Consider the following 27,209-nt stretch of genomic DNA (forward strand, 5'->3'; position numbering starts at 1 on the left):
CGCAATTTCTTTGTATTGTTGTCTAGCATAGAAGTATGAAAGGTTTCTTATCAGAGTAGTTGTACACTAACAGAGTACAGATCATAGTTCATTTTGCTACCAGTCAGTATGAATGGTATGTAATTATAGTTGCATCACCTGCAATACAGTTATTACACAACTACCACTGACATTGAGCCAGCTATGTTAGAGTCCAAGCGTTGGTGTGGGCTATTAGAGTATATATATATTTATCTTTGTGCGTGTAATTATTCCAAACAAACCACCCTGTTGAGGCTTCCAGTCTTTATTGTACTTTGAATTCAAATATTTCTCATTTAAAACAAATACTGTAGATATCGGCAATAAGATAAATATGAAGACAAGAATTTATACACCTATTTTCAATAGTGTGATTATTTACATCTCTTCGGTTATTTTTGAGTTTGAATTGCTGTCGTGGTTTAGGGGGGAAAACAAGATTCGCCGCATTTGGCAGCTGGATTTTGTTTTCAAAGAATTATCTAGGATTACAAATATGATGTAAAGCTTTTCTAAGCATAGGCTTAAATTATTATATTTAGGTAGTTATCTCTGAATGACATAATGGGCAGGACCAACCAGCAAAAAGGGCACTTGGAGGCCCTTCATATCAACATGCTGTGATGCAACAAAGAAGTGCAGAATTTATGCCACAGAACAAGACTTAAGGGAATAGATCCATTAACTGCCATCTGGTTTCACTAGAGGAGCCTTGAGGCCGAGTATAAGTCAATGTATTTTATACTCCGTCACACTCATACAAGACACCTGTTATAACTGCTTCCTGGGATAATTGTGTGTCGGTAAAGACCACAAAAAAAGAAAAAGGGGTGGGGGGGGGGATTCTTCTCTTATGCTACCAACAGAGACAGCCTTATTCCTATGATCACTGGAAGGGAAACAAGTGGCTCCACATGCCTGCACTCTGTAGGAATGCTGTTAAGGTAATGCCGTCCTGACCCCATCTGATGACACATGTGAAGTCTTCCTAATGACAAGGAGCAAGTTCAAGTTTCATGAATAAAAGCACCACTTTCATACTAGTTTATTTTTGCTTCACTCAGTGTGCTTTGAAGATATCAAATAACATAGCCATTTCAATACAGAGCTGCATTAATGTACAAGACTAATAAAGGACAAGCCATTGCAGGTGAGCTAGGGGTCCAATCAGGCAGCAATCAAAATATTCTTATAAGACACATTAAAATGATGTGGAAGTGTATGACAGACCATAACCCTTAATGCTAAGGCCAAATCATACAGTTCTGTCATGTCTAGATACACCAGAAGCAGGTAGATAATGTACTCATGGAGAATTCAAAGTGCCCCCTTTTTTAGTCAGGCTGCAGGAATCAAAAGGCCGCTTTTGCATTGAGATTAAAAAATTATAATTTTTTAAAAGAAAAGAAAAGTTGGTAGCAGGATAAGACTCCTCTCATGAGTTTAGGGTCCGAGAGACAGCAGAGCCCATTCTGTGAGTCAAAAAGAAAATGATGGCTGAATAAGAGCAAGGCCTATAAAACTGCTTCTGCCACAACTCGTGTCAAGACGCAGATCTTAATACCTTGAAACAAGACATCCCCTCTGTAGTTTGGATTGCAACACAGAGCCGGCAGGCCGGAAGCACAACTGCCACAGTTAGTCTGCAGCAGCCAGATCTCCCATCAGTGATCTTCTCTACACAGGTGGAATAAGGTCACAGGATTCTTTCAACAAGCATGGCATGTATTGTTCTGTGTGCACATCACACTGTTAAAGTTTGCATTTACGTCAGCACAGCAAGATCATCAGAGATAAATCTAGGCGCAAGGCCAGTATGTTGCTCGTGTCTTAACAGTTGGTACATTTCATCATAAAAACCTTTGAGCGCTTTGGTTGAAACAACATGTGCATTTGGCTTTTTTTTCTTCTTTTTTTTCCTAAAGATTTTTGACTGTTGTTGTGGGCAACAGAAACATTTGTTTATCTACGCATGTGAGGGCACTTCTAACATTCTGTTCATCCAGTGAGAGGATCTATATCCATTTATACTCCTCTTAAGTTCCAGACTAGTAAACTATGCTCAGAAATCAGTAGGCCACCCGCCTCAGGAAGGAAGGAAGTCTCTCAGGTCGCTCTTCTGACAAGGCTGTTGGCTCTAGTTGACAACATACGAGACAGAAATAAAATTAAATGCGGGGAAGGTGGGGTTAATAATGTTAAGTCTGTGGAGTCCTCTGTCACTAAAGTAGCTTTGTGTGTGCGTCCGAGTGTCTTTATTTGCCATATGTGTTTCAGTGCGTGTCCCTTCGCGTCAGGGCTCCTCAGTTTGTGTCCATGTGGTCTTCGGCTGCTTCTGGGGCTCCACCCAGCGAGGCCGAGGGCTGAGGTTTGGAGGGGGCTTCCTCGTCTCTGCGCTGATAAAACAGCACATAGGCTGCTTTAGTCTGCAAGGGGCGACACAGATACGATTACCATACAAAAACAGGGACACTCGACACCAAGGACAGAAAGCCAAGAAGGCAGAGGGCTTATCTTCATCAAACATCGGTCACTGATAAAAACACACACACACAAGGATCTCCAAATACTGCATCTCTAAAGGGGTTTTCAAGTGCATGATAACCAGATTTATTAACATTTAAGAGTCACATTAAAAACTCACCACAATCTGGTCCTCTGAGGCAGAGGAGACACTGCTGTCATCAAAGTAATACCACTTTCCATCAACTTTATTCTTGCCATAAGCTGTGTCTGTTAGAGGGAAAGAACTGTTAAACAAACAGCTATTCATTATCATATCATTTGTTTATCCAGGAAGAGATAAAAAAAATCTCACACCAGTTCACTATGAATGGACAAAGCAAACAAAAAAAAAAGACTTAACATGAGTGCACAAACAACAAAGATGTGTGAGGAACTTTGCCAAAATCCATAGAGACACAGACCATATGTTGAGACACATTGTGTGTGTGTGTGTGTGTGTGTGTGTGTGTGTGTGTGTAGTGATATTAACCAATCCAGAATAAGGCTAAGTGTTATTTAAAAGATTAAAATTACAAAGTAAAAAATGAACAGTGACTTACAGTGGCCGCCTCCCATTCCTCCATAGTGGTTTGACACGGCAATAAGGTCGTATACGTAGGGGCTGGCCTTAGGGTCGCACACAAACTCCGACATGTTCAGATCCCTGACAAAGAAAATATCATCAGTCGCAGGAAAATTAAAGGGCATTGCCACCACACTGAACCAGAGTTATTAAACTTAGCAAGAAATAAAAACTAAATTCTCTTAAAGTCACATTTAATGTAAAACATAGGATATTGCAATTTTAAGACAACCTTAGTGAGCATGAGTCAGCATTTGTCATCGCAGGATTTCAGTAACGTTTTCTCTGCTTCCTGGTTTCGAGTGGATCAAATGACCCTACAGAGGCTATTGTGTAACACAGTGCCAGGAATAAGACCGACAGAACTTCTCTCTTACAAAAATGCACGGGAATATTTGTACGGTGCAAACTGAAAACAAGTTAATGACTCATGCAGAAGTGAAAGGTTACTTCTGAACGGTATATTAGTTAAACAGACAAGGACAGTAAAACAAAGATGTAATTGTTTGTTGGAGTATGATGCCAGTGTCCTGAGGAAAGGGTCCATGTGTTGAAAATACAATAAATATAGCATTTCCTTTATTTCAGACCTCAGGTCACCTTGTTGTGAATTAGACTACAGCTCCCCCTAGTGTAAAAGAAGTGCCACTGATACTGCAGTGTTTCTCAGGCAGTCTTCAAATGTCAAACAATATTCTTCAAATTGAGTGAAATAAAGTGCATCCACAGATCATTTCCCCCCCAACATGATCTGTGTTTCAAATTGATTTCACAAAGAAAATATTAATTACTACAATTTTGCACCTGATGGCCAAAATCAATAACACTGCTTTTCTAAAAGAATTGCATAAGTTGTGGTAATATTGAAAACACTAAAAAAAGAACTTTCAGATATTCAGTCATAATGTTTCTGATATCATGTGAGATTTAAAGACTCTACACAGACTGTTCACTTTCAGAGGTGACCTTTTCTCATCTGGAACGACTACAAAGTCACAATAGTGCCTTTTCTCTTCATCAGACTTCTTACACTTATTCACTATAATGTTAACAAGCAATACCTGATGGGAAAGTCCACTATTGTGTCCAGCTTGTCCCTCCAGCACCGGTTGTAGGAGAACCGCTTTAGATGAACTACCAGAATGCGAGGCAGTGACCACAAGTCAAACTTTTTTGTGGCCTGTTGGTGTTTCTTACACGTTGGACAATACCTGCAATAAAAAAAGATTGTGAATGAATGAAAAAGATAAGAGACAAACGTGGTGGCTTGACACTGAACTAGGCTGTAGTGGTCGTGAACCCTTACCATGGATCGTGTTCTCCAAGTGTCTCCATGGTTGTAAAGAGCTCGATGCATTCCGTCAGAGCCACGGTGGCTTTCTTCTTTTGGGGCTGGAGCATGCTTTCGTGCTTCTCATAGGCCTGCACACAATATTCACATATAAAGAATATAAATAGACGGTTTGCTTATATTGTCACAGGATTCTGTTCTGATGAATATCAAACTACTGACCTCTGCTTCCTGCTCATCGTAACACAGTTTCTTTGACTCCGTGTCCCAGTCAATTGCCACCGTGGAATGTGCTGCAGAGAAGAGGAGTTGGGAGAGGCTGTGTCAACACAAAGTGGCTTTTAAATATAAAACTATCAATGCAGCAAGTTCAAAAGATTAACACTGACGATTAAGTTTGAGGACATTTCCATCACAGGGCAGCGGGCTGATGTTAGCTGTTCCGTAAGAGTTGACTATGCTGAAAGTGAAGAGCTTGGCTGGCGAAGAGCTCGGCTTGGCTGCTTCTCCTTTAGATCCATTTTCCAAGTCAGAGGTCTCCTCTTCGTCCTCTTCGGAGTGGCCGTTCTCTGGCTCTGGACTCACCTGGTGGTCCATGGCTTCCTCTTCACCTGAACAGACACCAATGAAATATTTTGTTTTGCACGGCTGATCAATGTTTACATTCATTTAAATATGGTGATAGATAACGTTGGCTGCTTACCATCATATAGTCCATTCGTTTCATTGCAGGTCCCCGAGTGGTTGCTGCCGTTACTGGAGCTGGCACTGCACGAGGCCCCGTCTGACTGGGGGCTGCCACAGCCACCCAGGCTGGCATTGATACTAGACGATGTGGAACATTCAGGAGCCTGGCTGCAGCTGGCAAAGGCCGCTGAGGCTGAGGCTGAGGCTGAGGCTGAGGCTGAGGCTGAGGCTGAAGCTGAAGCTGAGGCTGAGGCCCTACTTTCACCGTTAGGGCTCTGGGATTGTTTGACATAGCGCCTGCAACAGGGAACAGAGGAGATTAGTTCATCAGAAAATACACTCCAAACTCGCTTTTTATTAGCAGTCACACTGCGTGCGGTTTCCTTTGTTACTATCCACACAGTATGTCCTTACCCAATCCTCTCTAGGATCTTGTCATAAAGAACGTCTGCTATGAGGTTGTGTCTGGGCACAGTGATGAGTAAAGGCTGGCCAAACAGCATGGTGCTCGTGGAACTTCCTGCATGTTTGGAGTGGCGCTCCCTGAAATATACAGGCAGGCTCATCTTCTCACTGTCCTCTTCCTGTACCTCATACCTGCAAAGAGCAACAACACAAACATTACACACACACCTAGTATTAAACTGTAACCACAGAAGACATCTCATCCTTTAGTCAACAAAGAGACTTACACAAAGATGTCATCTTTTTCCATTATTTGGTTGAGGCCATCATCCCGTCTGTAGATTTTATGGAACCTATGATTGTAAACGTCAGCAACCACCATCTAGAAAGAGAATTGAAAGCACATACTGTTTCCATTTCAACCCAAGACAAAGACAACGTAAAGCTAGAAGTGAAAGAAAAAACAAAGGTGGGGGAAGTTCTTACATTTTCAGGGGGGAATCCACAGAGTTTGGACAAGGCGCTGCACAGGTCTGTCACTGCACCCAGTTTTGGGACCACCACTCGATACTGTCGGGCAAAGACAAAGAGAGATATTAGTGAAGACTAGTTAAAGGATTCAGCATTCAGAGCCAACTCTGTTTATAAAAACTGTATTCATTAGTATTAGTTTATTTCTAGTTGTTTAAGTCTAGAGCAATAACCCTAGAGCTTAATTCCATCTCACCTGTGTGGGTCTCGACTGAGGGTCTGATCGCACCAGGAAAACCTCCATTGTACGGTCCTTCTTCATGGGCAGAGGCAGTGTGAGGTAGCAGAATGGGTCAAAGGTCACCGACACCTTGGAGCACTCTGGGCACACCAAAGTGGATTTGAAGAGGCCGTGGAAAATATCAACTATAATAGAGTCATTGCGCAAGCGGTGGTTCGTCAGGGCTTCCTGTGCAACAATCTGTAATTCCACAACCAAGAGAAAAACTTTCATTAAGATACAGATTTTAAAACCTCAGGAAAAAAAGAGAGTGCAACTTGATATTGTAAAGTGAATTCATTAAAAGCATTTTGTTCTTCTGTTCTAATAAAACAGTGTAGATCAAAGCACACTATGTGCAGCTTCAAAACAAAAGCCTCTGCTATGTCTTGCAGCTCAGTAAAATCTCGTTAAAATTTAAAAGACAATTTCCCAAATCAAAATACAACAAAGCCGTGAGTGCTGTGGATATAAATATTTAAGTGGCATTGTATTAGATCAGACTGAGCCTTTGAAAGTAGTTTTTAGTTTTGAGAAATAAACGGCTCCAGTACCGCGCCTATTTTATGTATGCACTATACCTCGTCTTGACGTCCCTCTGCATCCCTCACGGCCAGGTAAGGCTTCTTCTTGACTCGGTTCAGATCTTCATGAAGCCCGTCGAGCAGAAAGGCCAACAGCTCCTGCGAGTCCTGCTGCTGGTAGCCTGAAAACTGAGGGGCAAAACGACCAACCTGGGTCTGGAAACAAAACAGAAGATAGCTTTTATCAACTTTGTGTGAAGGATTATGAATGTATAACTTTCAATCTGTATACGTTCATTTCAGATGAACTTGTTTGGCACAACTCACTTTGAAGGTACGCGGGGCCACATAGCTGCTGCGACTCATCCACATCTGCTTTACTAGATCTGCGTAGGCCTCTGCAATCTCGCCCCTCATTCCCAGGGGATTCTCTCGGTTAATCTCTGCCTCATACTGGTCATTGAGGAAGTACTCTGTGAGTGGAGATGCATTGCTCAGGCACTGGAAGAAGAAGAATTAAAACTAGATTATGCGGGGGAGGGGGGGGAAACAAAAAAACAAACATGGCAAAGGACTTTCTGTGAATAAATAATGTAACTGTAGCATCAGTTGTTTGTTTTTTACCTGGAGGGCAGAGTTCATGAAGCATGTGTTGCCCAAATTACTGAGACCACACAAACCAGGCTGTGACTGTGACTCTCTGTAGTTGTAGGAGGAACTGTAGGAATTGTAGCCTCCCAATCTGTTGGAAGAGCAGCTCTGTTACTGTGGGTATCCTAAAATACACTGTGCTGTGATGAAGCCATATGTTTAAACATGACCCTCAAATACGATAAAATATCAGATTGTCAAAATCCTGGACAAATATATTCCCAAAAACTCATGATCACAGGAGTTCATGTTACATTTTAACATTTAAATGAGGCCCAAATTTACATTTGATCAAGTTGTACACACACACACACACACACACACACACACACACACACACACACACACACACACACACACACACACACACACACACACACACACACACACACACACACACACACACACACACACACACACACACACACACACACACACACACACACACCTCCTGCTACTCTAAGTATTAAACCACTTCCTGATGTGGTTAGAACTATCAAAAGAACATCAAAGCCTCTTGAATAAGGGGAAGCCATTTCACCTCGTCGGCACTGAATTCAGACGTCATTACTGCAGTTACATCTCATTTCCCTTTAGAACTAAATGTCCTGTCCCTGGATATACTAGTAGCGTGACAAACCTTATGCTGCTCCAAAATGTGTGCATACATCTTTCTCTGTATACTACATACAAAAAATGCTGGTGCTGCTGTTAGTTCACTCCTCTCCTATCCTCCGCTCTGTCTCTGACTTTAGGTGTGCGCACATGTGTGTGTGTCGCGAAACAGAGCGGAGGAGGGAATGTGAATGTCCAAAGCAAGAAAAAACAAAAATAAACTTGAATTTCAGGGGGGGGCGCGGGGTTCTGTTGGGGGGGGGCTGCACAATGGTAGGGGAAATTTTTATATATATATATATATATATATATATATATATATATATATATATATATATATATATATATATATATATATATATATATATATATATATATATATATATATATATATTAGCGGAGTTGGATAAACTTTAAGGCGTAGGATGCAGCTACATGTACCAAATAAACTGGTAACTGTGTGTATATCCTTATCTAATTAAACAGCGTTTTGCACAATAGTAAATCAACTCTTAAATGCAATAGGATTGAAACTATACTGATGCAGCACTGTAGTGTATATACGTAATTGATACCAGCTGGCTTTCAAATGGGTGTTGACATGCACTGCTCTTCTGGGTGACACATGGTGTTGCATTTGAAAGAAAACAAACCCAATGCATAACAAATGTACAACGGACAAACGAATTAAAACAATGAAAAGCAGAAGTATTATAAAAGACAATAATGACATAATGGGCAGAAGAGAAGCACATAGTTGTGTAACATTAAATGTGTCATCTGTCATATATTTTGTTCTTTCAACAAAAACCTCATGCTCTGATGAAGGTCTGTGGGGGCTGAACAGTTAAGTCTGATGTACTGATTCAATAAATGTCTTTAATGCAAGAGTAATGTGCGAAAATCTCCTTTTAATTTCCTCTACAGTACACTGGCATGATAAATATTGGATATGCAAGTTTTGTCATAACAACTGAAAACCACAGGAGCTGAGGCAATAACTGTGACACAAGAACATTAAGGACGTGTTCACACTAGCCTTGTTTAGTCAGGTTGAACTTAATCCTGGAGCGTTTGCCCGCTTCTAAAAGAATGCATCATCCTCCCTTTGGTTTCGATTCAGGAACCAGACCTTTGGGTGTGAACATGTCTGAAGATAGGTTAACTGCTGGTTGCTATGCGTTTGATCCAAACCCATGTGATCATAACAGAAAAGTCCTGCATGTGCCACATAAAGCACACAATAAATGCCAGGAGAGGTAAAAGGACGCTACTCTGTGCAAGGGGTGAAGGGGGGATAAATCAGAAAATAAATCTTGCCTGTTGCCAGAGGAGGTGCTGTTGTTAAGAGTGTAGCCAGGGCTACAGCTGCTGTCTCCATTGGTTACTGTTGAGGAGATACTGGCTGTTGAGTTGGAGGACAGTTTTGGGGAGGTAGTGAAATTCCTGGATGGGGTTGTACTAGATCTGGTGAGCAAGAGCAAAACCATGTTTTAGAGAAGCACATTTATAAAATACCTCAAACTTTTAAAGTTATGTAAACTTGATAAAGGATGTATATACACTAAGTGTATACTAGGTTACAATTTAACTAACTTTCCAGATTAACAAAACCAAAACAACAACAACAAGGTATTTGCTTACTTGGGATGGGAAGCTTGTCTGGGCCACGTGCCATCCTCATTCTTCCGCTCAATCACAAGCACCTGTGGGAAAACAAGCTGAATGAGAGCCAAGATGACACAACTGACCTTCATGTCCGAGCTATCATGTCTCAGGCTTGAATTTAATACTAACAGTTAAACGTGTGCCAAGTGCTGCCGAGCTTTAGCAGCTGCAGGTAGGTCTATCAACCGCGCTTACTTTGATGTGCGAGTAGTCTGTTGTTGACCTTTAGTGTACAGTTTTAGGACAATAGCTGCTGAAATAAATTTAAACGTGGTCTCATACCGTTCTCATAGCAACTACTAGAAAGTAATTGAGTATGGACGCAATAGCATGAACATCTGTAATTAATGTAATTCAATAAAACAGTATTGAATGGTAAAACTTTAAAACTTTGGCGTGACAGAGATATTAGCTCAACTCTACAGTCACATTCGAGGCCATAGTTTGTGGTGTTGTTGAATTGGATTGTGTTATGTGGAAAGATGTCTCAGATGTTACATTACTCTTGTAATACAACACCACCACAAACTTCAGCATCAAAAATGACCATACAGCTGAACCATAACCGGAGCTCTCTCCGACACATCAAGACTTACACATTATGACCTCAACAATATATATCTGATTGCAGGGCTAATGTATGGTATAGCAATAAACTCAAGAGTTCCCGTTATTCTGTGAAATGCCTGTAAATGAATTATGTATGCACAGTGAGTACCAGTATGTTACTGGGCCGTGGTGTTCTTCAAAAGAAATGAGGAACAGAGTCTATCAGTGATCTGAAGGTTACTTGAATAACACAGCTCTACACTACCTGCCCCTGGAAGAGACCAGCATCCTGTACAGTGCTGTCCGGCTTATTCAGCTGCTCGTAGGTGTTGCTCATGTATTTGTTCCAGAGCCGTGTCTCCTTCTCCGATGGGATATTGAACAGCGCCCTCATGTCCTTCTCTATGGTATCTGTGAAAAAGGGTTTTGCAAGGCTTGCTTATCATCATTAAAAAAAATGTATGATATTTACAGTGTGTAGGCAGCCATCTATCTCGTTATTTGCAATGCAAAGTTTAATCCATGGAACCATGTAGACCCTCACCTATAGTATCAGCTTTACTGAAATGACGTGTAACAACATTGTCCATGTTGTCATTCTCACACAAGTTCAGCTCCAGCAAATAGACCTCCACCTTACAGTGCTTAACAAACATGCCATGTTCAACAACCTGGAGAAGAAAGAAGACATTTAGGAGCTCAATCCATGAGTGATTGGTCAAAGTAAAATAAATGAATGAATAAATAAAAATGACAACAGCTTTACCTTCCTGACGATGGGTCTCTGGCCCTCAAGGCAGCCATACCAGCTCACAAGCTTATTCCATGCTTCAGTGGGTACAAGGACATAGTCCAGCTCATCTATAAGGTGCTCTTTCAGGGCCTGTGTCTCCTGGTCTTTAAGGAAACAAAAACAAAGTGATGAGTAAAGGCTGAAAAACCACTCATTATATCTCCATGTGGGATTTGTGCTGTGTTCAAGAGCAAGCAAAAAAACACTGAACAGATGTTTAAAGATTAAAGTTTTACCTGAGAACAGCCCAGAGTTATCAATTGGTCCTGGATAGAGGCTACGTTCTCCAACATTGTACATGTCCCAGCTGTCAAATCCGACATACTTCTTCCATTGTTTGAACCACCGGCTGTCTATTAGATACCTAGAACAAATGGGTTGGTTGGGTTAATGACAAACATATCACAATTTGAAAGACAGTTCAGTTTCTTCTGAACTTTTAAGACTTATACTTCCTGTTTATGATATCAAGCAAGGTTAGAAAAGGATCAAAAGATGATACAATGTATGAAGTTTAAGAGACATTGTACTCAGTCTTTTGCCAACCCAGAACATTATGCAACACCAAACTGCCTTTGCATTTGCAGATATAGTAACCGCAAGCTGGTTTGACTTAATCTCCTGCCAAGCAAGAATCTCCTTTAGTTAATAGGCTTGTTAGAAAGCATTCACATAGTAAGACGTCGGGGTCAGGGAACTATTATTCATTCTACCACTGTCCGAATGAATGCAACAGCTTCAAATGGCAGGTGACTCAGTCAAAAGAAGGTGTATGATGTTTGCCCTTTAACCTGACATGCTTTCGTAAAATCATTAATTTTAGCTTGAATGTCATAGGATAGCAGTTCATGTTTAACTGATTACAGTATCATGGAACACTATTTTCAATTTCAACAACTATATGAACATGTTAACTGAGTAGCTAGTTGCTGACAGACATAATACATGTGGCATGTTCTTCTCTTAGTGCCAATTTCTATAAACAAAGAAGGCAAATTAAATGACTACTTATCAGACATTTATATACTGTAAAATTGCAGAGGTAAAGGCTCTTTGATACACCTATCTCTCAATGCCCAGGCCTGGATGGTCTTTATGATATGAAACAATGTGAGCTAACACAGAGAGCTGGACAGTTAAGATACATTATAGACAACTTTAACTGGCATGTCACTACAAACAGCTAACGACATCGCAAAAATATTCCTGCCAACGGGCCTATTTCCTGGTCACTATTGTTACTTATCCAGTAACGAGCCGGTCTAACTGGCAGGAGCACCCACAAACTGAATCCAGGGCCTGGTCTACCAGCCGACTAGCCACCACATCAGCCAACGTCACTTAACTTGTCACAAAACAGACATTAACGCCTAAGTACTATAGCAATGAGCCACGTAGCCCACAATGTTAGTTTGGTAGTTTACGACCAACGTTAAAAGTTGTTACTACAGGCACCACTCTCAACAGATAAAATGTAAAGTAGGTCTTGCTAGCAGTTAGCGTGCTAACTTGTTAAACATTAGCTGGACAAAATATCGGTAGCACAGCAGCTTTCGATTTCAGACGCGCAACCATTGGTGCCGTTAGCTTGCTAGCTTTAGCATGTTAGCGTTTCCTGTTTCATACTAGCTAACGTTAGCTAGCTAACGCTAACTGAAACACTAGGTAACGTTGGCCGTTTCCGATTCTTACCATTCGTCACCCTTTCTTAGAGTTGTTTTCAAAAGTGACCCAATAGTCTGTTTTTGATTTTCGGTTGAAGGGGTTGGCATTTGTGCTGCTACCGGCTCCGAGTCGGAGTCTGCCGCGCCGCCCGGCTCGGGTCCGCCTCCCTCGGCCATCATGCAGTGAGTGTGCCGGTATCGTGAACGCGCGGATGGAAGAGGCGCACTTGGGCGAGCTTACAAGCAGAGCTCATGGGAAACGTTCTTCCTCTACGGTCAGTACACATTAGAGGAGAGCTGTAGCACTCCAATGTGACTGCTCTGCCATCACCATAAATTAGTCAGTCATAGGATTGTCAGATGACAAATGGCAACGTGTATTAGACCAGTAATGTACGGTAAGGGCCACTTTACAAAAGCATCCGTGTATTGTTATGACTTCAAAACATCTTTTGTGGCAACAAACCTCACCACTGACTTCACCTTTGAAAATTCATAGCCTGATGGTTGACAGACATTATTCGTCAAATTACTCGTTTGCATGTTAATGTTATTATTATTTTTTAATGTTTTGGGGTGCATTGCAACAAAGAAAACTAAAAAATGTTTTGTCAAAACAGGCTTTATGCTGTACAAAACACAGAGGAGTTACATTACAAAATAAACCATCTACATAATTCAAAATCACAACATTTCAATCACACAAACATTCTCTGCCTACAGCTTATCAGTTCTGGTTCTACTTCCAACTCTAGGCAGCTCACACAGAACCGCTGATTTATCTATGACCTAACAAAGGAGTCATTAAAGATTGTTAAAGTATAATTAAATAAACATCATTCAGACATGTTAAATGGTATTGTGTTCTATTGTTTAAACATGATGATACATATGAAAATTAAGACAGCTAGTCTAGCTGTGCAAGACATAAGAAACAATAAGCACTAGGTAGTTCACATTCTATTACCTAATGGCATGATGGCATACAGTTACAAGCTAATAATAATGCATTCCAATAAGCAAAAAGCCTTCTTGTCTTGTCTCAAAAGAGATGAGACAGGAGCAGAACCAGTGTATTATTAATTGATTTCAGATAGTCTATGGACAGGAATGGAAAGGTAATAATACATGTGAAAAGACGAGGACCACAAATAAGTGAATGTAAACGTTGCATAACATGGAGGGATTTGTCCCATCTCTGTTGCTTTAACCAAAAACAAATCCCTGCAATGATCAAAATTCAAATTGAAGGCTCCAGGTGGAACCAGGCCATCAGAAGATACCACTTGGCAGCTCCTTGCTAAACATGCCATCAAAGTCCAACTCTCTGCTCATCAGATCCTCCTCTACACTCTCCAGCGCCCACTGATGGTCAGTAAGTTCCAGTGCTTCCCACTCCGCCTGAAATCAAGGACAGACATCACATAAACCACGAGCAAAGCCCAACCACATTAATTAATTATGCTAAAACTACAGTATATACCTTGAAAGCTTTATTTGTATCTGCAGGCATAGCCATTGCGGCACCACTCATCTGCTCCTGCATGATCCTCGACTGATCGGCACCTGTGGGGATTGCATCGCATAGCCAAAGCAATCATCATCTGGGAATGAAACATAACTATCCAAATCCAAAGCTATTTCCACATAGATAAGGCATTACAGACTTCACCAAAGTTACAGGCTTTACTCATAAGGTGGAATTGGTTTATGAATGGTTGCATCTGTAGCTAAAACTTAAAATGAGATGGAGTGTATTAAAATGAAATATTGTTATCATGTTCATATTCCTGTAAATCAAACTACTTGTAGTAAGACAGAGTTGGTATTACTGTTGAACAAAACTCTCAAAATTATATTAAAATTAGCTGCACCTACCATTATCTTGGCCTAGAATTAAAGAGTACATGCTTCGTAGTCCAAATACGTTCAGGAAATACCATGACGCCGAGCTCACCCTAGATGATAAACGCACACACACAGAACAAAAATATCAAGGACACACACTAGCTTAAGCATTTTGAGATGGACTAATACACTGCATCTCTACAGATCTTGTTTATTAGTTTACCAGGAGGCATCCAGGGAGAGTAGCTCTACTCCTTGCTGCAGCATGGGCTTGAAGCGCAAAGTCAGAGGGAAGGGAACCTTAGCTGTGTGAAATAGAGTACAGAAAGAACTCAATGTAGTATCTCCATATAAACAATATCTTATCTGGTAGCAAGATACATTAAAGTATATATTTTTTTGTTCATGTCACATTCTGCTCCACAAGCTGCAAGATCTGAGAGAATGAGATAATTACTTGTAACAAATCCTGAAAAGGTCCAGTTGATCCAGCCTCCAATGAGGATCATGGGAAGCACGTTGGTGACATTTCCTTTCATCATATCTGTCAGCATACTGGGATCTGTGAAGAGATACAGCATGCAACAACATGCACTCAATGTAAGTCTTGATAAGGACAGTTTTTTTTATATAAGTGATAACTACTGTGCCCCGACTATGCTGCTAAATAAAAATGCAAATATGTCTCTAACAGTATTGTTTGGTAACTACGGACTTAAAGCACAAAAATCCTGAGAACATTATTGTTTTAATGACTGACATTTTTTTATATTTAAAAAGGGCTTCTTTATGAAGGGTCACTGTGGATTATAACACTGAAGATTGTATCATCATATCCTGTGTATTAGTAAATACTCTAAAAATGATTACCTGTCATTGGAGAGGGTGGAACAACCTTTCTTTTGGTCTTCTTGAAAAATCCATCTTCTTGATTATTGAAGTAGAACTTCCTCATCAAAAAAGACTAAAGCAAAGAGACTTTTTAAGTAACACACTATTTGTGACAAATAAATGCAAAGACCAGTGTGCATTTTGTATATGTCAGACAATAACTTGTGCATGAGTTGGAGATGTATGATGAAATTCCCCACCTGTTTGGGAATGTATTTTCCATTTTCCCTGAGGATTCTGCTCCGAATAAGAACTTGGCTGGATTTGGAGATGGAACAAAATAATGTATATTAATTAACATGAATCTTAATTTTGTTTTTATATGATCCACCTCACAATTATCTATGTTAAGATCAGTAGTATACATAGGCATATTGCCTTCACACTACTGTAACCATGATGATGATGATGAATTGAAGTGACGTCGAAATGGAGAAGTGGCTGATGGTAAACCAATCCCTGGAGTGGTATGCTGCTAGTGTTACACCGGAATACACCGTTTACTGTCAGACCAGTAACATCCACTGATACATATTTCCCATTAATGTATTTTTTTCTGTTTTAATTGACAATGGATAGTCTGATATTACAACGTCTGTATGTATTGATTACACCTGATAACCCTAAATGATAGCCAACAGGTAGGCCTACTCATTGAAAGTATGGTGAATAATAAATAATATGTCACACGTGCGCCTGGTAATGTTTTCCGACTTGTATGTGTATGATCGCATTCGACTTTTAAACATGGCAATATAATACAAGTATGGATTAGTTATTTTTGCTATACATTTGTGTTGACTGGTGTTAGACAATCATTTACTTACGGCGCTATGTTGCGCAACATTGATTCATTTATGAGAAATAGGTATCAGGAGGAAGTTACTGGTGTGACAGTCTGCCAGTGGCATGGCTCTTCTGAACGACACCTGCCGTTAGTCGACGGTATATCCCGGTGGAGCACCAGCAGTGTACCACTTCAGGGATCGGCACAAACCGCTAAAACATAGCAGTTTGTACCACTTCAGGGATCGGCACAAACCGCTAAAACATAGCAGTTTGTACCACTTCAGGGATCGGCACAAACCGCTAAAACATAGCAGTTTGTACCACTTCAGGGATCGGCACAAACCGCTAAAACATAGCAGTTTACCATCTGCCACTTTTCAATCTCGGCGCTACTGTGAAGATTACGTACCTGTCAGATACTTGTTCTAACGTCAACTTCTTGTCACTTTGAAGAAGAATGGATACATAGTGCCGAATCACCCCAACAAGAAAGGTGATGAAGACGATGGGTAACACCACCCAAAGTCGAATATTGGAGTCCAGCAAAAGCTCCGGCTCAGCCATACAGCCTGCTAGCTTAACTGAAGAATCAAAGACACACAGCATGGCGAGCGTAAGAGAAATACTTTCAGTATATAGCAGGCACCTTTAACACAGCTTGTGTTCGTCTCAAACATTAAGGTGACGTTCTAACTAATGTGATGCCTTTCTATTTTATAGTTTGCTAAATTACTAAGAAGATGTAGCAAGCTACGTCCGAGCCTCGTAACCACAGAGGGAAGAGCTGTCAGCCCATTAAGCTAGCTAGCCAGCAAACATGATAAATATTAAACAACCTAATCTAAGCTCCACTTTACAAAGTAGAAACGATTTGTTGTTTTTTAAATAAAACAGCAGCAATAATTTATAAAACTACCGCCTATTAACACAGTTGAGACTATTGGTCCGCTAATATTAACGTTAGCAAGCCGGCTACCTTCTTCCTGATGGCCGGGGTCACAGTCGGTGGGAGCAGGCGAGTCTTGTAAGCGCAGCGGAGACCACTTGCAGTGTTGTTTCCAAGCTGAGAGAGACGCAAATCATACGCTGTATATGTGAGGTAGTTCAATAAATTAAACAATATTTAACAGCTCCATCCACTGCTGCGGCCATCACGCTGTGGTATTGGATCCAGGGATGAGAGCAGATTTCTGCTTCTACAGCTCATCCGCATCTCACTGGGACTGCAGCGCCACCCCGCGGTGATGGAGGGGGAGTGTCTGCCCTGACCAGCCAGTGTCCCTCTGACAGGGATGTCCCAAGTGTGACAGCCTTAGGTCCATGACAGTGCAGGGCGAACAGCACTAGTGGTGGAAGAAATACTCTAGTACTTAAGTAAGATTTGCAATATCACTCTGCTACAAAGAGTTTTGGTCATGTCTACATGACTACTTACTTACTCTAGTAAGTAAGTAGAGACAGTTGAGTTTCTTCACAGGCTCTTGAAGGATAATATACCCAAGGACATATTTTTAAATACTAAATACATCTAATAATAGATCATAATTTATTTGTGAGTATATTTTGTATTATTCTGAATCTGCAAAGTAACTAATAACTATATTAAATGAATGTAGTGGAGTAAAAAAGTACAATATTTCCCTGTGAATTGTAGTATAGTAGAAGTATAAAGTAGCTGAAAATGGAAATATTCAAGTAAAGTACCTCAAAATAGTTAGCCTACTTACAGTACTTACTTCCCACCGCTAAACAGCACACAGTAAATAATAGGTGACATGTTTTAGGTTTCACCTCGGCAACCAAAGACAGGAGGAATAGAATTTTAATCTGTTTCTGTAGTTGCTCCTACATTTAAAATAAAGTAAGAGCATAACAATTTAATTTGAGGTCAACACCATTCTAAATTGTGTATAATTAAAGCGTCTTTATTGATACATGTGTGGGAATTAAAGGTAGCAAAGAGGCAGGATTGACATGCAGAGCAGTAATTGTATATGTTAAAAATGCAGAGGCTAAAGGGATTATGTCATACAAGCAGTGAGATCAGTGAAACAGACACATGTCATATATTTAGAAATGATCTTTAGAAAGGTCTGGAGAAACACAAATCAGCCTACTACTTATGTGACTAGGTTTAGAACAAGTGATATGGATTTAAACGTCTTATAATTTTATTTCTAAAGTAAACACAAACAGATTTATTTGGCAAGTATGTTTGGGCAATTCAAACTTACTGTAAACTGTTTATACAAGGTAACAGCCTTGTGCATACACTTGAAAGTGCAAGATAGTATTGCACAATTGTATATTAAACTGTAATGTTTATTTTTTTAGTACAGTAGATGTTTTGGTGATACAGTCATTTCACAGGGAGCATTGTTATTCGCTTGTTTTGTTCACCGTGTCCTCCCGCTCAGTGGGTGGCGCTAATGCGCAATGAATCTGTTTGCAATAAGTCCTGAAACAGAGAAGAAGACGCTCCTGCTGAAAAGACAATATTACAATCCTACAAACTCTCAGATGCGGCAGTCTGTGATATTAAAACGGTATGTAACACAAAAGAACACTTATTTATATTTGTTGTTCAGACTAACGTAAACTAAATTATTTAAAGTTACGCAATGGTATCAAACGTTTAAGCTCGCGCATTTAGCTAAACTGACCGTCTCGCTACAGTGTTAGCGAAGGCCCGTTTCTTTCAGCAGGGTTGTTGCTGAAAAACAATTTGCAATCCGATCTGAGCGTATACGATCAGTAGAACAGTTTTCCTGTAACTTTGTTCACCTGAATCTGAAACAGTGTGACATTTTCTGTCAGTCGTTTCAAATCAGGCCTTCGGTATCCCTGGCTTCATCTGTGTCCTCAGCCTCCATATGCCAACTGAATGAAACGATAATATAGAAATGTTAGACTTTTTGATCAACACATTCAGTGCAAAAGTGCAGGCACTTTTTTATTGGAGTGTATTAATATTATAAAGTATTCAGGACAAATGTGCTTTTATAGAAATGCGTATCCTGATAATATCTGTCTGTCTGATGCTTTCCCTGACTGACGTTAAACACCTGCTGACAGCTATTTTTAATTTGTTTTTATTCAATGGCTGAAACAAGTATTTTGATTTTTCTACAGAGTTCCTTGATCAAACGTGTCTCCTCTACATTAAACTATGAGAGCTGATAAAAGGTAAAATGGTCATAATTCATTACGGAGGTGGCACATATTCATTGTATTGGCACTGACACTCATTTTTCTTTTTCAGGCTTGGTCGGAGTGAACGTAGTGGAAGATATGGTTCGGATGGGAGGAGAGATGATCCAGAATGGCAGGAAAGACGGAGTCGGGACCTGGAGAGAGATTATGATCGACGATGGGATGATTATAGACAACAAGAGTGCTTTGACGAGCACAGGGAGAGTCTAGAGGTAAGTGAATAGGAATACCTAACCAACACCTCAAAACATCCTGCTTCTAAATTGAACAATAACAGCATTTTTTTTTGTTTGCCTGCAGCAGAGGGGCCGAAAACGGCGCAACAGTGACATATCCGATGATGAATGCGATGGGGATTATCCTGATCAGGACTGCAAAATGGAGCTGGAGGAGAGCAAGACTATTATGCTGAGGGGCCTTACTCTTTATGTCACAGAGGATGATGTAAGCTCACAAGTCTCACTGATGCTTTTTAAAGGTGAAGCAACACCAAGCGTAACGGGATAGGTAGAGCTGCCGACTTCTGGTTTAATTTTTCATGAGGAACAGCGAATCCTTTGTAAAGAGTGTGATGGTATTAGAGGCGGAGAGTGGCTGGCTGTCAGCTCTAAGGGCAAAGCTCACATCTGTAAACTGACCTGGAATGGGTGTAAAGGTATGATGCAGAAATCAGTCAGAGATCCTTTTGTGAATGTAAATAGGTGTACATTTCAGAGGCAACTTCTGCACTGATCTGTTTCATTTGTTGACCTAAATTCCTAAAACACTTGAGCTGCATGACAATTTAATCGCCATCAAGCAGCTTATTTTGGGAGGTTTTGGGCGCATTCATTCTGGCTTTACCACAATTTTGTTCCGAGGGTTTGTTCCGGCTTCTTGTATAGTTAAGGAAGTTTCAGCCGCCTTTTTGTTACCTCACTCGCATGAAAATGAACAGTTTAATTTGACTCACTGCCTCAATTCTCCAGATCCGCTTGGCGCTCGAGCAGCTGCTGGGGCCCCAGCCTGTGGACATTCGGTTGACGAGGAAAAGGACCGGTGAGTGTCTCACATTAACCTCCACGCTCTGTCTCACAGCCCACTTTACCCCTTTTATTGCAATCCCTGAAAAAAACCAAAACTCTTATTACTACTGTCCGAGGATCCTTTGTGTCACATAGATTATCTGGTTGTTGATGATATCGCCAGGTAAGGAGGTAACTGTATGTACTATTCCTCTACCAGTTTTGTACTGATATTACATGTTACAGTAAAGAAAATCTACCACCATCCCCTTGACCTTGTAAGCACCCTTCCTATCTCCGTTTTGATTTGAACTGAACTGGACTGTACAAGTCCATTGTGAGTTTGAATGTTGCACCAAAGCATTCTAACTAACACGCCTCCCGTCTATATTTGAATGCTGTCTCTAGGTATAAGCCGAGGTTTCGCCTTCGTGGAGTTTTATCACTTGCAAGATTCTACCCGATGGATGGAGACCAATCAGGTTGCCTCAACAATCACCAAGTTTAGAATTATTCTTGGAGATTAGAGTCCCAATGAACCTATACATGAGTGATCATTGAGAGTTGTGCATATTTGTAGTATACAGAGCTAAAAACGGTTGGTATTTAGCTGCAGGACTGTATCATAACCTTGGCTCACACAAATCTGTGATATCAGAGGTAAATGTTTTTTGATATCACACACGTGGCTGACTTAGTATACAGCAGCTTTTTCAGAATAGTCTCAACTGCTTTAGTTTTTAGGAATGTTGTGAAGTCAGTGTTGAATCACTGTATAAAGGTTTTTGCTTCTGGAAATACAATGAAATCTTTTTTCTGTTTCTGTTACAAATGTTAACCAAGATACGCATAAAGTTTAGGACCTTTTATATATTTATATATATATATATATATAAAAAAAGAAGCTAAATAAGCCTTTTTGGCTCTCCTTATGAAAGGATTATACTTCCTGTTCACAGAGTCCCAAGTAGTCTTGTTCAGTCCAGACTGTCCAGTGGTTTCATAGCACATTCTGCTCCAGCTCAGTCACCTTGGATATTTTCTCAACTCCATTTAAAATCCGAAGACTGGCGTGAGACATGGACGAGCTGGCGGCACTCCGATCCCAAACACTTAGAACCCTTTTTTTCTTTTTTTTGAGAGCTCATTCCCTCGTACACAGAACTGCAGCTTTCTCTCTGAACTTCACTTTCTATCTCTGTTCCCTTTTACTCGCTGAGACACTCCTAAGCAGCTAAGAGTGTAAGCCTAGCCACTCTTTTCCGTTCCAGCTGCTCTCACTTTTCTCTTTTGGAATTTGAAATAACTGGCGGCTTTTGACTTTGCAGAACAAGTTGGTGATCCAGGGGAAAAACATTGCGGTGCACTACAGCAACAGGAGACAGGCGAAGTTTGAAAACTGGCTTTGCGTTGCAGTGAGTTTAATTTCTTACTAGTTCAAGTAACTTTGTTTGCCTTTTGCACAGATGCAGAGGACATGCACCTTGGAATTCTTGCAGGTTCTCTCAGACAAATGAGAGGTGGCGGTAATGAGTAGTTACAAAAACAAGAAACGCAACATATTCGGGTCATATACTGAGTAAAAAATAGACTAAGTATTAATATAAAAAAGAACTTAATGTATCATCTTATTACGTACTAGCAGGCCTGTTGCACAAGGACTGAACATGGGCTGTAACGATAGTGCTAGTATGTTAATAAGTCAGTATAAAGTGCACATGTGTTTTTAGGAGCCTAACTACATTTGTCATTGACTCATCAGTGTGGTCTGTACAATTTCCGGAAGAGGTTGAAGTGTTTCAGGTGTGGGACGGCCAAAGTTGGTGAGTTGTTTCTTCAACAAACCAAAAGTCTAATTTTGGTCCTTCTCTGTAAGAATCTTCCACTGTGTCCTGCTCTCACTGACCTAATGGTAACCTATGTGTGTCTCTTCTTTGTCCTTGCCGTACAGAGGGAGAGTCACCAGGACTAAGTGGTTTAAATGTTGAGTCTCAACAGCCAGGAGATTACAATGGAGACAGTAAGTGTGTTTTTCGTCACACATTCGAACAGTAACAGTAAATAGCGTTCGACATTTATTCCTCAATACTTTTTGTTTGTTTGTTTTTTTGTTTACAGCAATAATCTTGAGAAACATGGCCCCTCTTGTAAGTGTTGATGGAATTTTGAACTTATTGGCCCCTTATGCCAACCTGTCAGCGGGCAACATCCGCCTCATCAAAGACAAGCAAACGGGACAGAATAGAGGCTTTGCCTTTGTTCAGCTCTCATCTCCCTTGGTATGTTTTTGTTTCCCCCCCCCCCCCCCCTTGTATGTCAATACGTAGTCATGACATAAGTCAATATGTTTCTTCTCGGTGTACACACGTGTGACAATCTTGCGTCTTCACTTCTTGTATAGGAGGCTTCTCAGCTGCTCACCATTCTCCAGAGCCTTCAGCCACCTCTAAAACTGGATGGAAAAACAATTGGTGTGGATTATGCCAAGAGTGCCAGGAAGTGAGTCCGACACACACACACACACACACACACACACACATGCAGTTAGATTCAGATTTTTAATCATACAATATAGTACACATAAGCTTTATTGGAGCCATACTGTGTGAACTGCATCATGTGGGAAGGTTTATCCCCAGATAGTGGTGTTTTTATTATTTTCTATTATTCATTTGTTCTAGTGCACTAGACATGAAATGGGTGCTTATTTGGTCCTGCAGGCAGGTTCAGTTTTCAAATGCAAGCGTATTTAAAGCAAACAAAGGACCCATTTTCATCCTGCGTGTGCTGCAAAATGGAGGTTTTACTAATGGCTTTGTGTCCTTTTCCAGAGACTCAGCGCAGCCTGATGGGATCAGAGCCATTGCTCTCTCTGTTGCCAGCACAGCCATTGCTGCCGCTCAGTGGTCATCCAGCCAGGTATTAGGGTTTTACTTGTGCTGTGCAGTATTTGTCAGTCATTTACATTTGTTGCACTTAAAATTCCCTACACTACGTGGTGTGACATTAAAGCACACAACACTTCTGAACTTCTAAAAGGTGGTATGAGTAAAACAGGGACTCAAACCTATGGACTGGTGAATTAAAGTGATTTAAATGAAAGGCCCAGAGTGTCTATTCTCAGTGGGCTCGTTGTTTTTAAGAGACTTTGACATTACAAGGAGTCATTTGATTGTTGATAAAAAATATATTATGTGGTTAAGGTTTACTGAATCAATGCAGCTTGGCATGTTTTCATTTGGGGGTTTTCTGTGTTTCTGTGCTGACTTTGCGCTCATCTCTTTCTATGTTCTTGTAGTTGCAGCAAGGTTCAGGTGCCACCTCTGACTACGTTGCTTCAGAAAGCTGTGCACAGCAAACATCGGTCAGTTCACAGTCTGCTTTATTGTGACAATGGCTTTAACAAGAAAGACCAATGACTAAAGTAACCTTTTTTTCTTCCTCTGATGTAGGCACAGAGCTATCAAGTGTTGCAGCCGGAGGTGTTTGCTCCTGTCATTGGAGATGGATTACTCGGAGGTAATAAGAGCTGTCAGTCACTCAGAGATATTTTTGACTGATTTCTATACTACGGCTGGGAATGCTGATCTATCATTACCGTCTGTCTTTAGCTGCTCCAGGAATGAATACCTTGATGCCTGCAACGGCAGGTGTGGTCATATCCCAGACGGCTCAGGTTTACCAACCTGTCATTAACAGCAAGCCTGCATTACAGGTATTACTATGGCAACTATGTACTGAAACACAACTACTCATTTATAATTTAACAGTTTTTTTTTTTTTGGTGGCTGCAAAAGTAAATCCTGATTCCCCCCTCCCTCCCTCCCCCCCCCCCCCCCCTCTCTGTCACATCAGTTCATGAGCCTTGATGATGCAACACAACAGACTGCTGGTGTTTCCACTGCTGCAGCTCCGGCCTGCGCTGCCCCAACTGCTAACACAGCAGGTGAGATTAGTTGGCTCCACGATGGCTGCTCTGCATGTGAACGAGTAGAACAATGACTTTTTATGTGATTTATGAGGCATGTTTTGTTTCATATGCGTCTCTTTTTGTATCTGCAGCTGCCCCTGACACCTCCACGTACCAGTATAATGAGTCTTCAGGTTACTATTATGATCCACAGACCGGCCTCTACTATGATCCCATCAGCCAAGTATGTTCCCTGTGGTCTTACTGCCAGACACTGTGAGTTTATTTGATCAGTTTCTAACATTTTTCTTATGCTTGTTATGAATAGTACCACTATAACTCAGAGACTCAGCAGTACCTCTACTGGGACAGTGAGAAGGAGACGTACGTCCCTGCACCGGGCGACTCCGACACGAGCACAGAACAAGTGTCGGCTAACAGTTCCTCAGCCACAAACAGTAAAGAGCCCAAATATAAAAAATACAAGCCCAAAAGCAAGTCTGCACAACAGGTAAATGCTCCTGTTTCTTTCTTTTTTTTTAAGAAATGTTTTTTCACTGCATGACTCGTTTCTTGTCATTTAAATGATCTCTGTAATATTTGGTAATACAATTACAGATCGCAAAGGACATGGAGCGTTGGGCAAAAAAAAAGAATAAGCAAAAAGAAGGTTTTAAGAGCAGTTTCCAAGGCGTTTCACCTTCCAAGGAGGAAGAGAGGAGAGAGTCTGCAGCTGCCGATGCAGGTTTCTTCATCTTTGAGAAAAAGGTATTCAGTCGTCACTGGGCCTTTAGTTTGTTTTGCTTTGGATTAGTGTCGTGGCAGACTTGAAACTACGAATATAGACTGAGGGAAGGCACATTCAAATACATACTTTTTGTTTAAATTCAAACTTTTGTTCTTTGACTCTAAACCATTAGGCCTTCTGTGTTGTGGACAATCATGATAGTATTGCTTGTGTGTGTGTGTGTGTGTTGTTTGTTAATGAGAGTTGCTTCCTTATTTAGCAAACGCGAGGCTTTGAGATTCCTTCTTTCATGATCCAACAATTCAGGATCACAGAGCCGGAGACTTCAGCTAAGGTGTGTTTGTGCCCTTTTCCCATTCAACCATTAATAATAATAAAAGAAACGCATCCCTTAACTTCACCCTTTTATCCTTCTTCATATTACAGAGCGGTCTGTTTGCTGCTTACGACGGAGACAGTGACCCGGAGGAGGGCAGCCCAGAAAGAGCAGCAGATGAGGAGGAAAGAATAATGGATTGGAATAATATGGTTTGTCTGCTCTGTCGACGGCAGTTCCCAAACAAGGACGCTCTGCTGCGTCACCAGCAGCTCTCCGACCTCCACAAGGTGAGGATGGTGAGACGGCGGGCGTCAAATCTGCAAGTAGCTGTGGACATTCTGGCCTCTGCCATCTGTTCAACATACAAAATGGAGAGGATGTTATTCTGTCTTGAATAAATATGTGTTATGTGATGTTTAGTTGGAAATTTAAAAAAAATGCTTTAAATTGTTAAAGCAAAACTGGGCAATGCAGAGAAGATCAAAACTCACAGAAGCTGAGCTGGAGGAGCAGGAGAGGAAAGAAACTGAGGTATTTGACGATTTTATACCAATTCTTCTCTTATCAGTGAAATATCTTTGCAATGAGGACACATTTAATAAAATGTTATGGTTGTTTTAACAGCGGAAGTACAGAGACAGAGCTGCAGAGAGACGGGTGAAGTACGGTGTTCCCGAACCTCCTACACCGAAGAAGAAGAATAATAATAAGAAGAAATTCTACTATCCGCCAACACCTACAGTGTAAGTGTGAATAAATCTCACTGCAAAACATCTGGTCACATTTTAAGTCATTTCATCTTTAACGTCTCCCGTCCTTCACCTTCCACAGAACCAAAGACGACAGCCTTACGAGTGATAACATCGGGAACAAAATGATGCAAGCGATGGGCTGGCAGGAAGGCAAAGGTCTCGGTCGCCACCAACAAGGCATCACCGCTCCCATCTCGGTGAGGAGGAACACTTATTTCACATATCTCTTCATATGAACACTCTCGTATCCCGACCAGCTCCTAACAGATGGAATATGCATGTCATTGTTTTGTGTGGGGTTTTTTTTTTTTCACTCACAAAGCAATTAGCACTGTTACCTGAGGGGCGACCTGCGTCCAATCTGTCTCCTCTAATAACCGTCTTTCTCCCCACAGGCTTCATTAAGGACCAAGGGCGCAGGCTTGGGTATTAAAGGAACCTCGTATGAACTCTCAGCATCTGACACCTACAAGGATGCCGTTCGTAAGGCCATGTTCGCACGCTTCACTGAGATAGATTGAAGCGGTGAGAGAATCGTACTGAACCGGGAAATATGAATTTTGTGGCCAAATGATTCTACTGTGAAAAAGAGAAAATAACCCCCCCCCCCCCCCCCCCCCTGCACAGACTTAATTAACTCATTTCTATCTTCTCTATGTATATAAAATGTAGTTTGGTTTTATATACCTTTTCAGTTGAATGAACCATGTTGTGTAGTGTGTATAAAATCATGTGGACCTGCTGAGGTTTTGTTTCTGTGAAAATCTAAAATAAAGCCAACCTCCTGTGTTTAACAATACTTCTCTGCAAGGTTTTCTTTTATAAGAAACAACGAATGAATAAATATTTACTTTTTTTGTCTATTCAGAAACTTTACCCAACAACGATCCCAACATTCCTGCATCTAACAGCACAATACATACATATCAACCAAGCATAAACGTCACCTCTCGCTAATAATGCTGCAGTTAACAATGTTTCTTTCGTGACTTGGAAGTGTAGGCTTCATTTAAGAGGTCATGTTTGTA

General features: G+C 40.9%; 3 protein-coding genes across 4 annotated transcripts; 1 reads left to right on the forward strand and 2 right to left on the reverse strand.

Moving 5' to 3' along the window:
* Window positions 1-270: 270 nt before the first annotated feature.
* Window positions 271-12,977, reverse strand: usp4 (ubiquitin specific peptidase 4 (proto-oncogene)). Its single transcript, XM_029430893.1, has 22 exons — window positions 12,736-12,977; window positions 11,280-11,407; window positions 11,017-11,147; window positions 10,795-10,921; window positions 10,516-10,661; window positions 9,678-9,739; window positions 9,354-9,500; window positions 7,392-7,509; window positions 7,095-7,268; window positions 6,825-6,983; window positions 6,220-6,444; window positions 5,979-6,062; window positions 5,780-5,874; window positions 5,502-5,684; window positions 5,104-5,384; window positions 4,790-5,011; window positions 4,623-4,693; window positions 4,416-4,531; window positions 4,171-4,320; window positions 3,087-3,190; window positions 2,666-2,754; window positions 271-2,447 (listed from the first exon to the last, which is right to left on the reverse strand). Exons 1-22 carry the CDS (start codon window positions 12,885-12,887, stop codon window positions 2,325-2,327), a joined length of 3,087 nt encoding a protein of 1,028 aa, XP_029286753.1. The 5' UTR covers window positions 12,888-12,977; the 3' UTR covers window positions 271-2,324.
* A 334-nt stretch (window positions 12,978-13,311) lies between these two features.
* emc3 (ER membrane protein complex subunit 3) lies at window positions 13,312-17,542 on the reverse strand. Its single transcript, XM_029431661.1, has 9 exons — window positions 17,212-17,542; window positions 16,645-16,816; window positions 15,647-15,704; window positions 15,426-15,519; window positions 15,013-15,117; window positions 14,779-14,860; window positions 14,586-14,665; window positions 14,191-14,273; window positions 13,312-14,108 (listed from the first exon to the last, which is right to left on the reverse strand). Exons 2-9 carry the CDS (start codon window positions 16,797-16,799, stop codon window positions 13,980-13,982), a joined length of 786 nt encoding a protein of 261 aa, XP_029287521.1. The 5' UTR covers window positions 16,800-16,816; window positions 17,212-17,542; the 3' UTR covers window positions 13,312-13,979.
* Window positions 16,712-26,980, forward strand: LOC115008217 (RNA-binding protein 5-like). 2 transcript variants are annotated; one of them, XM_029431658.1, is made up of 26 exons: window positions 16,712-16,848; window positions 18,692-18,781; window positions 19,368-19,421; window positions 19,498-19,660; window positions 19,749-19,892; window positions 20,417-20,486; window positions 20,861-20,934; window positions 21,781-21,867; window positions 22,215-22,275; window positions 22,404-22,472; window positions 22,571-22,731; window positions 22,854-22,951; window positions 23,284-23,371; window positions 23,751-23,816; window positions 23,905-23,971; window positions 24,064-24,167; window positions 24,308-24,398; window positions 24,515-24,606; window positions 24,691-24,873; window positions 24,981-25,130; window positions 25,370-25,444; window positions 25,537-25,716; window positions 25,886-25,960; window positions 26,054-26,172; window positions 26,261-26,378; window positions 26,577-26,980. In XM_029431658.1, the coding sequence occupies exons 3-26, from the start codon at window positions 19,405-19,407 to the stop codon at window positions 26,700-26,702; spliced, it is 2,478 nt and encodes an 825-aa protein (XP_029287518.1). In that variant the 5' UTR covers window positions 16,712-16,848; window positions 18,692-18,781; window positions 19,368-19,404; the 3' UTR covers window positions 26,703-26,980. The 2 variants fall into 2 exon arrangements, with proteins under 2 accessions (XP_029287518.1, XP_029287520.1); XM_029431660.1 differs by having other exon boundaries at window positions 19,752-19,892; window positions 26,577-26,718.
* The last annotated feature ends 229 nt before the right edge of the window (window positions 26,981-27,209 follow it).

This window comes from Cottoperca gobio, chromosome 5, assembly GCF_900634415.1.
Source record: "Cottoperca gobio chromosome 5, fCotGob3.1, whole genome shotgun sequence".
NCBI classification, from domain to species: domain Eukaryota; kingdom Metazoa; phylum Chordata; class Actinopteri; order Perciformes; family Bovichtidae; genus Cottoperca; species Cottoperca gobio.

What these genes read in the sequence shown, in the direction of transcription:
- LOC115008217 (XM_029431658.1), top strand. An exon ending in AGCACAGGGAGAGTCTAGAG is followed by an intron (nt 19,661 to 19,748) that starts GTAAGTGAATAG and finishes GTTTGCCTGCAG; the next exon opens with CAGAGGGGCCGAAAACGGCG. An exon ending in AGCTCTCCGACCTCCACAAG is followed by an intron (nt 25,717 to 25,885) that starts GTGAGGATGGTG and finishes AAATTGTTAAAG; the next exon opens with CAAAACTGGGCAATGCAGAG.
- usp4 (XM_029430893.1), bottom strand. Translation starts at nt 12,887, where the DNA reads ATGATGGCCGAGGGAGGCGGACCCGAGCCGGGCGGCGCGGCAGACTCC. An exon ending in AGCACCTCCTCTGGCAACAG is followed by an intron (nt 7,510 to 9,353) that starts GCAAGATTTATT and finishes CTCTTCCAACAG; the next exon opens with ATTGGGAGGCTACAATTCCT. An exon ending in GTGGATTCCCCCCTGAAAAT is followed by an intron (nt 5,875 to 5,978) that starts GTAAGAACTTCC and finishes TTCTCTTTCTAG; the next exon opens with ATGGTGGTTGCTGACGTTTA.
- emc3 (XM_029431661.1), bottom strand. Translation starts at nt 16,799, where the DNA reads ATGGCTGAGCCGGAGCTTTTGCTGGACTCCAATATTCGACTTTGGGTG. An exon ending in GAAAATACATTCCCAAACAG is followed by an intron (nt 15,520 to 15,646) that starts GTGGGGAATTTC and finishes TCTTTGCTTTAG; the next exon opens with TCTTTTTTGATGAGGAAGTT. An exon ending in CTTTTCAGGATTTGTTACAA is followed by an intron (nt 14,861 to 15,012) that starts GTAATTATCTCA and finishes TATTTCACACAG; the next exon opens with CTAAGGTTCCCTTCCCTCTG.